The sequence below is a fragment of the Thermobia domestica genome, chromosome 2 (assembly GCF_964235325.1).
Source record: "Thermobia domestica chromosome 2, izTheDome1.hap1.1, whole genome shotgun sequence".
Taxonomy (NCBI): domain Eukaryota; kingdom Metazoa; phylum Arthropoda; class Insecta; order Zygentoma; family Lepismatidae; genus Thermobia; species Thermobia domestica.
Window position 1 is genome coordinate 189725092 of NC_137455.1, and position 11426 is coordinate 189736517.

At 37.1% G+C, this 11426-nt stretch overlaps 1 protein-coding gene across 4 annotated transcripts in view; it reads left to right on the forward strand.

The window, feature by feature from the left end:
• Window positions 1–10503, forward strand: part of LOC145678325 (uncharacterized) — a 57686-nt gene extending 47183 nt beyond the window's left edge. For 3 of the 4 annotated variants that reach the window (XM_081748337.1, XM_081748338.1, XM_081748339.1), the window contains exon 3: window positions 3–7544. In XM_081748337.1, coding sequence (XP_081604463.1) covers window positions 3–681 — 679 coding nt within the window. In that variant the 3' untranslated portion in view covers window positions 682–7544. Of the gene's footprint in view, window positions 1–2; window positions 7545–10345 lie in introns of those variants that run through there. The other variant, XM_081748340.1, reaches the window with a different exon arrangement.
• The last annotated feature ends 923 nt before the right edge of the window (window positions 10504–11426 follow it).

An 11426-nucleotide genomic window follows, 5' to 3' on the forward strand; every position in this document is an offset into this window, starting at 1 on the left:
AGGGCAGATAATTCATCTTCCTGCGTTAACGAGGAAAGGCTTTCTAAAAGTGCTGGCTTGATTAAACCCACTGTAATGGCCAGTAATGAGGAATTATACTCCTGTGCGAAATGTAACAAGACATTCAATTCTAAAGGCAATTTAAAACTTCACATGCTATCTCATACAGGTGAGAGACCGCATCCCTGCAATGAGTGTGATAAGGCTTTTACTACAAGATCCAAGTTGAAAATTCATATTCTAACTCATACAGGTGAAAGACCGTACTCTTGCGAGGAGTGTGGAAGAACATATAATCAAAAATCTCATTTAAAATTACACATGTTAAGGCATGCAGCTGAGAAGTTACTTTGCTGTCACGAATGTGGAAAGACTTTTATTAGTTCATCTAATTTACAAATACACATGAAAAGTCATAGTAATAAGAGACCTCACTCTTGCGAGAAATGTGGAAAGAGTTTCAAAAGGAACACCCATTTGGCAAGGCATTTTTTGATTCATACAGGAGAGAGACCGTACGCCTGTCAATATTGTAAGAAGAGTTTCAGAAGAAAACATCAAATGGCAGACCATCAATTTGTTCATACACGTAAAAGCCCGTTCTGTTGTCAGCAGTGTGGTAAGATGTATGCTAATAAGTCTCAATTGAAACAGCACCAAGCAAAGCATACATTGAGGTGACTACAATCTTGCCAAATATGTGGTGGGTCATTCATTGAATTGCATGTTTTGAAAAGACATATTTTAAGCCATACAGGTGAGATGTCTTATTCATGTAATCAATGTAGCAAGAACTCTACAACTAAAGCTATTTCAGAGGGGCATGTGTAATCCCATAGAGGTAAGCGGCTACAATTTTGTCAGGAATGTGGGAAAAGTACACTCGAAAATCCAATGTGGAAAATCTTAAGATACTTCATACAGCTGAGGAATTGCAATACTTTCGTGAATATAAAAAGAGCTGTAATTGAAAGGATGTTCCGAGAATTTGTAACGCCCCATTGTATTCTTGTAAGGTTTGTAAATACTTCTGAATTTTTGCAAGATATAACTTGTAGGTAAACAGAGCTTGCAACACTGAAAAGCATCATAATCGCGAACAGAACTCTGTGTACTGAAACGAAACATGGCGGGATTTTAATTCGTAGTCTTGCACGCGCACCATTTATTATGGCTGTTTAGTGATACAAACAATTCATCAGAGCTTTTCAGCAAAATTTAAGGTTATAATAAGCTAGAGGAAGATTTTGCACTAGATGGTTAGTTGTGTGTAGTGTTGGTTTGGAAGAAAATGAAGAAACCACTGGGACACGTCATTCTCCTTTGTTCGGCCATGTGACTTGGTCAGTTTAATTAATTTTCTGAAAACTCTAAATAATGTTTTGTTGAAGTGTGTAACATCATTAGCTGCATATTTATCACAGTGAACATTCTTCATCATTCCATCTAAAGTTTGCAGTATGTGTCTCTCCAGCAGAAGCCAAGATTTGAACATGAATCACTAAAATCTAAATCGGTGGCCCCGAACCAACAACACTTCCAACCTAGAATTGTTACCGTCATGTCAGCAAACGCATCTTCGCTTGATGAACTTTTAATGAAACCTAGCTGTTCAAATTTCTGTCAGCATAGCTCTAACAGTGTTATGAATCACTTGTTTATTACCGGTACTGCGACAGCTAGCATGATGTACTATCCCATTAGCTTTCATACCAAGAATCATCGACTACTATATTAAGGTTTTCTTTAATTGTAGAATCATGGATTCAAACTTTCATAGTGAACCGTCTTGCACCAGTATGTCTATTGTGCAAGCTGTCCCGTATTGTCGGAGAGTAAAAGTGAAGATGAAGCCACAAGCTTCGAATGTAATTACTCAAATCATTTGCCTGGTGGTTTAGATTCACCATGTCCAAGGCCCATACACACACACACACACACACACACACACACACACACATATATATATATATATATATATATATATATATATATATATATATATATCTTCATCTATTATGTCTCGTTATTTTTGGAACTTATGTCGTCACTTATGTTTGGGAAAAATACTAAGTCACGGATATTTTTATGAAGAGCTGTAATAATGTGAGGATCACACTCTAGTGTCCAGCCCAATCTAGTTGGAGCCCACCAGCTTTTCTACGCCCTGCCTGTAAGTACCGTAGCAGGGGCAACATCTATCAGGAGATCCAACAGAGTACGCCGTTGAAGAAATGGAGCATCTTTTATCCGATTCTTAAAGTTACTGGTGCTATGCAGTGAAATGAATGAATAAGTTTTCTGCGTGTGATTAGTGGTTTTTGCTTTTGTTCCTCTAAAGTCCCATTTTTCAGTGAAGCTTTTAATTGCAGTGCGGGCCTACCTTCACAGTAGGCGTGTCTTAGTGTTACTCCGCTTCGCACGGATGCTGAATCTGTTTGCTAAAAGTTTCTTTAGTGTATTGTGATATGTATAGCAAGTGGCCTATTTTAGGTTCGTCATATAAATATAAATGCACCTTTAGTGCAGGTAAGTTAGGCTGCTCAGTATAAGGTTAGCAGAATATTAATGGTACACACATATGCAATGCTCAGATAATATTATATGAAGTTTCAATCTCACTCGTATGTGTTCACGTTAAGCTAATATTACTGTCTCAGTGATTTAAAGTTTGCAGTTCACTGCCCTCTAGCACAAGTTAGTGTTTCATTTGTCTGCTCGTCTTGTCTCCGGTTTGTTCCTTAGTGAACTCGCTTTATTGTGCAAGTTCTTACTGAACTCACTGAAGTTCTTTCTTCTCTGCTCCTGGTAAGGTATCCTTACCACATTAATTGGTTGTTTATGTAATACATACTATGATATGGACTAAGGGAAAGTGGGGTACAGTGAGACACAAAATTTTTAGATCGTTGTAACCTGCTTAATATTTACGCAAACATTTTCAAAAAAAGTGTTGAGCTTTATTGGTATTTCTAGTATACATCAAGACTACAATTGGTTCGATACATGTATATGTAAGTGAGTGAGTGTCACAAAAGCCTGGCAAAGTGTTTTGTCTCACTGTACCCCAACCATGGGGAACAATGAGACACCTCACATATAATGAATATCACCAATGACACTTAAATCTATCTTACATCTAACAAACTGAAGTCCACATTAAAGTTTAATTAGGACTGTTGTCTTTTTGTTTGCCCATGCATGCTGGGCTCAGGAAGTACCATTTTGATATCTTCTTCAATTACACTCGCTAAATCAGGGACACTTGAAAAACAAACTTACCAGCTACCTTTTCACTTTTTCTTAAGAAAGAGACCTCGTAAGTCTTTCCTTCGCTACTTTGGAGAACTTTTCCAACATAGTAAACTTTCTTTTTTCCACTAAATTCGACAAGTACGAAACTATTATCACTAATATGATGAATATCTGGAAAACAGTCTGGATCAATAATTGGAATATCTTCGTCAGAAGAAAGTAAATCCACATCATCATCATCATCTGTTTCTTCAGTGGGCTCATCAAATAGACGCTTGTTGGGTTTATTAGGATTTATTTTGTTTCTACTTTTGCTTATCCTGAGCTCCAGGATTTGCTTCTCTTGTGTGTCAGTTGCTATGATACTTCTGCCTTTTTTTCTGGAGCTACCCACTGTTTTCGATTTTGATTGCCGTCTCGGATACCCTAGAAAGTCTTGAGGGCTTACAATTTTGGGGGGATTACTCGATTTTCCAGAGAGTAACTTAGACACCGTTTGTGCAGTGTCTTCTCCTGAGTTTCTGGGTGGATCTTCTTCTGTTAGCAATATTATATTTGCTCTTTCAGTAGAAGCTGAAGGTGATGAATCCATTACTGAACTAGGAAGAAAATCTTCGTTGCTGAAAACATGCCTGTCGAACGGATAAATCCCAGTTTTACGAAATGCAGAGGTAATGTTTGAGATAGACATAGCTTTCTCGAAAGCAGTTCCAACACATGATGCGACTTCATAGATTTTCAGAGTATTGCCTGGATGACGCATCATCCAGCTCTCGACAGCAGCAGTATAATAGGAATGAAAAGGTTTGAAAACACCCACGTCTAAAGGCTGGAGACGGTGAGAAGTGTAAGGAGGAATTGTGAGAATAGTAACCCCAGATTGTTTTGCTATATCTAGGGCTTCAACTGATAAATGACTTTCATGATTGTCATAAATTAGTTGGGAAGGGTTTTCAGGATAACTACCGGAATGTTTAACAAAGTGTTCAATCACCTGCACAAACAGTTCAGTGTTCATCCAACCACCTTTCGCTGCCAAACCAAGAGTTCCTGTCGGAGCACCATGAATCATATGTTCTTGAAAATGAACTCTTTGAAATACCATAACCGGAGGCAGAGAGTTTCCACTCGCACTTACAATACAGCAAGTTGTAACCAGTGTCCCTTTCTCTGAACTTTGCACTTGGTTAACCTGTTTGATGCCTTTCTCGGGTATCACTTTTTGGTGTCTCGGAACAGTACTTGTTGCTGTTTCATCGAGGTTGAATATCCTAGTGCCGTCGGAGAAATTAGGATGTTTTTTATAGATCTCTTCTAAGTTATCAAAAAATTTGTCAACGTTTTCTCGATTAAAAGATGACGCTCGCGACAAGCTACAGCCTTCAGGTGATCGCAGACTTAAATTCTTGTGCCGCTTGAGAAATCCCTGTAACCAATCTCGTCCTGCCTTCTTTCGTTCAGTCCAGTTGGAAGGTACTTTTACATTATTTCTAACAGCCATTTGAAATGCCAACGATCTACATTGAATCGTTGAAAGTCCATAGCACATTTTCGAGCACATAACAATGTAATCAACTAGAACACGTTCTTCTTCATCCGTGAACACCCTCCTAACGTCGTAGTGAGGTCGCATTAGAATCTCTGATGTTGGATGTTGACGCTTCTTTCGGACATACCTGTAAATATACGAAAAATACGTTTCCATTAGAATAAGCTTTCTGATATACAGGGTATTTCAAAACAACACCGACAACGTTTGGGAGGTAATTCCTGACACAAAGATAAGACAAAAGGTATAGACCGATCTGAGTTCACAATTGCTTCCTTTCGGAGCTACGGGCATATAATTTGAAGTACTCACCAACTACATCTATAAAAATTGTTGCGAAAATACCACAGGATTCTGGAACATGGATATTTGGATAGGAGTCTTACTAGTTCTTAAGTGAAGTCTTGACTGACTACAGTAGATTCCATAGTTTTGGAGCCATGGCCTCTAAAATTCATTTTTTCATGTTTTCGACAGCCTATAAGATCGAAAGGAAGCATTTGTGCACTCAGGTTGGTCTATACCTTTTGTCTTATCTTGGTGTCAGGAATCATCTTCCAAACATTGTTGATGTTGTTTTGAAGTACCCTTTATATGAAATTACGTTTCATAATTTAAAATTCATTTATTGAGTTGAGTTTAATGTCCCTTTCAGCAACAAGGCTATATGAGACGAGGATCTACTGATTAACGTGGAATCCGGACCGAATAAGCTCCCGCCGGGAATCGAACCCGCGTCTCGCACGCTAAAGGCGCGTACGCTAACCGCTTAACCACGAAAGAGCTCAATTTCAATTATTATAATAATAATCTGCTGTTCTGTCCCCCTGAAAATCATGACTTCCTTGATTACGAATCGGAATGAAAGTTCACCCAAAAGTGGCTATTTGCAATACAATATGTTGCTTGAGTGTGAAAATCAGAATGATCCGTCAATAAATTTCAAAAATAAATAATTTGCGCAATTATGAACCAATCGGAACCAAACTTAGTACAAACTTGTTATTTACAATAGCTTAGTTGAGTGTGAATATCAACACGATTCAACGAAAGCCTATAAAATGATGTCTGTTTGAAATTTTAAAAATCTACCTGTCCTTTGTGGCTCTAGCAGACTAGTGAAAAACAATATCATAGAAATATTCTTAACTTATCGCAATCGACTTGCATTAATCCCAGAATACAAATAAATAAAGAAACATATGTATAAATGTAAGTTACCTGAACAATGTTTGGAAAGCTACTCCCTTGATCTTAGCTGCTTGGCGAATGCTGATATTATCATTCAATACAAGATTAACAGCTTCAGACATTTGTTCTTCCGTAAAGGTACCAATATTTGTTTTCCTTGGCTGATGTCGAGGCATTCTGAAATGCAACGCGAAAGAAATCATTAGAATGTAATGATTTTATGCGGTTAATACATATTTTTTTCTAAAACATTAATTTTATTGTAAGTGTACGTAATATTTTACTTCCTCTAAAGATAAAATTAGGCTTTGTTTGGATCGACTTCTTTTTTGGATTACCTATATTTTCGGTGACCCTGCGGCAAATACTGCATCCAGGAAGTATAATAAAGAAATAGAAGTGAAATATTTGGGGACGTATTTTCTTATTGAACTAAACGACGTGGAACCTAAATTACGCAACAGCAATTTAATTACAAATTAGATATGTAAGTTTTATTTACTTTTAGAGTAAATATAGCATCCAAAACAGAAGTAAGCTTTTCGTTATTAGAAAGAAAAAGGCCAATTAACAAAGAAAGAATAAACTGTATTAATTGGGGTACAGTGAGACACGTCTCACTGTACCCTTTTTCAGTTTGTCTCATTGTACCCCTATAGCTACCTGCAGTTATTTTTCTTATTCCAGTGCTTACAGAAAGGAAGATTTTCGAAGTAACTTGGACAATAAAATACTTTATCCTCCAATGCAAAATAATCTTATGGTTTAAAGTCTGATTCGTCAAAAGATTATGTTTTCTATGCTGAGTAAGAGAACACAAATAATTTACTTTTCTTACCTGAAAACTGATGAAACGCAGCTGCTCACAAACCACCTTCAGCAACTACGACGCAACTAGCATAACAAAGTACGATCGCTGTGCGCATTATTTGAGGCTCATTGTTGCAACCTTCTTCCTATAAATTATTCACAAAGTCCGTATGTCTCACTGTACCCCCTTATCCCTTACATGGATCTCTCTCATTTCAGCTTAGTAATTTGTCAATCGTCTCTCTTCTACGTCTCCGTGTCTAACCGTTACGCTTTACGCATAATTTATATAAATTGTCATTAGCGCATGTCGTCTTTTCAATGCTATTAAATATAAGTTCATTGGTCCAATTTATTAAGTAAGAGTGTATGCAATGAATCTAGTGAGTAATTTATTGAATACATGTCTTGGTCACCCGACTAGTCGTGGTCTGTTACAAAAGCGTACGCAAGTTAGTTCCTATAAGTGCACATACAAAATGATAATGATTTAATTAATATATTTGTTGTTTATCATTTTCTCATTGCTACTTTGTTTACATATTTACATTGTCTTGTCTACATATTTGTGTTTATGCTAACAATGTTATGCCTCCACAGTTCACAAGCATATAGCATTAGTAAGTAAATCATTTCTTTTTTTATGCAAGTGACTTGTATAATAGTGCTCATAGGCACTTATGCATTTGAGATTTTTATATTAATCAATATATGCCTAATAAAATTTTATCTCCTTGTACTCTAGTTTTTAGTGTCTAACTGGTTCTAACCCAACAAATATTCTCAGAGTTGGTATTGAGGTTTTCAGGTTATCTGCATGTAAGAATCTCTCAACACAAGAAAAGGGCTGCTTCCTGGGTACTCGTAAAGTATTTAGGTGGTAGCCTCGCTCAGGTCAGATTCGTTAGTTGCTATTTTACTTAATTCCGTTTTTCAGTGCAATCAGTTTGTCTGGTTTCCTTTTGTATTGATTTTTTTTCTTTTGGTTCCTATGTTTATTTTAGTACCCAGGTGGCGATCCCCCTTTTTACTATTAACTCAATGCTATGGTGCTGAGCGTTGAACTTAGCCGTGGCTTCCCAGGGATCAGGGCCCTCTGGGGCGCTACAAATTCACATATTGAATCGTTAAAGAACAATATCCTTGACACATGTCTGTTTTGTGTTTATAGGAATTAATTCCTTTCATGGAATTTGGAATTTAATTTTAGCCAAGTAAATGGCAAAGCGTTACCTACCACACTGAAGTAATAAGAAACTGGTCCATATATTTTTGCAAATGTGTCTTCACCCGCAGCTGAGGAAACGAACAATGATACCTGTTTGTTTTCCCCTTTTTAAACTTGCGACATGAATTCTGGTTAAAATCACCACTAGTTATAATTTCCTTTGGAGTTCCATAAAACAAAGCGACACTCACAGGTCAATTAATCCATTTGGAATGGGCTACAATCTGCTATAAATGGGCTGGAATCTTGCAATGTAGAACATAAATCAGAATGTTGAAGTCTGTTCACATGATTCCTAAGAATATCCACATAAACAAGCATTTATTACAGTTCAAGAAGACTGTATACTGTCAACCATTATGTGTCCTATATACAGAGGTAAACTTAACGGTAATAACTAAACAATAAAGTTTCTTAAATGCAAGTAAGTTCGAAGGTAGGGAGGTAGCTGAGTTACCTTGAAGAGAAATATGTAATGGTATAAAGGTAATCAACATACTTGTCACTTTTTCACCCACCACCTTCGAACATCGATATGTCACCTAACACGTACCTGGCAGGTCAAAAATAGACCCCGTCAGCATCGACGACCTTCTGCCGCCAACGTTCTGGAAGGCCATGAATTCCATCGCGGTAGAACTTGGAGAGTCGTGAAGCAAAGAAGGTATCAAGTCATTCCGCACCTAGAGTAGGGACTTGAACTGGCGTCCTCTAAGATGAATGTCCAAGGAACAGAACAGGTGATAATCGGACGGTGCAATGTTCGTGAAGTACGGTGGATGCAATAATGTTTCCCATCCAAGGCACAGAATGGTGCCCTGGGTCATCCTAGCCACGCATGGTTTAGCGTTGTGCTATAACAGGAGGACCCCTTTGCGATTCAGAAGTGCTGGCTCCAGAGTTTTGAGATTTTCTTGATCACGACTCAACTGCTAACAGTACACAGTTGCACTGATGCTCTGACCAGCTGGCAGTTCCTGATGCACGATGCCGCGAGCAGTCCACCAAACATACAGGAGTACCTCCTTCTGGTACAGTGCTGGTTTTGGCTGTTTTGGAACCTCTTCGTGGGATGCTAAGCAATGATAACGGCGCCGTGGAGATTCGTACAGAACCCATTTCTCATCACTTGTCAACACCCTGTCCAAAAGTGGCTCCTTCCTCAGACGAAACATCAAAGAAACACAGGTGCCTGCTCTCGTTTTCTTCTGCAAGTGAACTTTGTGGTGGACAAACACCGTGTGCGTGGGTTTTCTCGGGGTTCTCCCGTTTCCTCCCACTTTCTTCATTCCACCATTTCATTCATTACTCATCATCACCGTCTCCTTTAGCCTAACCAGCATAACCGTGGGACGTAAAACTCAAAAATTTCATTTTCGTTTTCTTCTGGTCCGGATTCAAATCATGGGGACCCATCGACCCTACTAGTAGTGCTTCCCAAGTTGATGGAGGTGCTGTCGAATGGTTTCTCCGCTCACACTGAATTCTAGTCCCAGTTCCTCACATGTCTGGCCACTGTTCGCCTCAATTCGTGCCTGAAGATCTTTGTTTTGTACATGTGTTAATCCTCCGGCACGTGGTGCGTCTTCGAGTGTTTCGTCACAGTCCTTAAACTTGTTAAACCGACGCTGCAGAGACGTTTAACCCGAGTTTGAACTCGTACAGTATACACACCTTTGTGACGCTCTGAGGAGGTCCCATGTTCACTCTGTCCTTACGCAAGTTCACGGTGCAACTGAAGTGCCACAACCAGATAGTATGTTATATACCCACACCAACAACTGATCTTCGCCTTATCTCCATTCGCATTCAACCCATCGTGTGAGGATAGATTGAACACAGACCTCCACAGAAAGCGACAGAATTTTCTTGGTTACCTTCATAAAATGTAGGTTCTAGAATAATTAGATCAAGTTAATTGGTTTTACTGTATTAACCAAGCTTTAAGACAAGTTTAGAGTATTAATCTGAAGAAACGAATATATAACAAAATCATCTCCATAATTGTGGAACTGCAACTCTTTGAAATGAAGATTTGTTTTTCATCAACTCTGTTTCATGTGCTTCTCAAAAAAAAAAAAAAAAAAATAATAATAATAATAATAATTTTCATTAATTGTCAGAACCTTCTAATGCTCGTCTATTAGTCATTACTTTTCGAAATATTTTAAGCACCTCAGTTTTAACGATTAGCACAACTAAAATAATCGATAGCAATTTAATTGGAACTATGTTAATGATCAACACTTGTCTTTTTTGTTGATGTACACTAAAATATATAATTGTGTCAGTCACTCTGTCTCTCTTAACAGATATTGGCATAGAAAAACATCACCTAGAGCCAAACAAATTTTGTACACAGATCTTTACCAGCTCAAATCGCGAACGAAGGCTTTTTTATTATTCAAGAAGGGAATGAGAAGTGATTATTTAAAGTTCATGTATGTATAGTGATGAGCGTAGTGCCTGTCAGGTAAGCAGTCCAACGGTTCTTCTTGTGGTGCAGAACCCATATTTTGTATATCTTCGAATTATTCTGCATTAAACTTATTGTCGTGCAAACAGGCATGACAGCTGGCCTGATAATCGATGTTGACTGTGCCGAAACCATTACCCGTCGTTATATATTTCATGCATTCCTTTATTTTTTAAAAAAAAATCAACAAATATTTGTGAGGACGTTCCTTTAAGAAAATTCTTAGTGTCATTTTTATCCAGATTTTTCGAATTAAATCAATAACAATGCGTCCTTATACCTAGTTTGAAGTAATCAACGATTATTTTCGAATAAGTCATTTTTGTTTCTGTGAAATAAAAAAAAAAAACTGAGAAATACTTGCTGCTACATTTTGTAAATATCTAACTATTTACTTTCGAACCAAATTAATATTTTTACTAATAACTTCAATTTTGTGCTTTTGATTTGTTTACTATGATTTTACCGATGACCGATTTGAAGCTCAACTAATACGAGGAATTCTTAAGCTTCAATTGCATACTACAAACAATTAAATTCTTATTGTTGTCTAATTTCTAATTTTAATTAACTTTGAATGTTACAAATTTGAATGAGGCCGTCGGTTTTTACAATATTTCATTGTTAAATTTTAATGTAAATAATTAGGCAAAAATTGCTTTGTTGTTACAATACATATATATAAGTAATTATTATGTTTAAAATATAAAAACTGACATACGTGTTCACAATACGTCGGTATTATAGGCCTATATGGAATGTTAAACACAAATTAAGAAAATTGTTTAATAGCAAGAAATAAGTTATGTAGTTTATTTAAAAAAAAAAACAATTAAATGTTTTAAATGTATTACAAAAATAATTGTAATAAGTTCTTAAATAGGAGGTAAAATCGACTTTTATTCATGAGTTCAAAT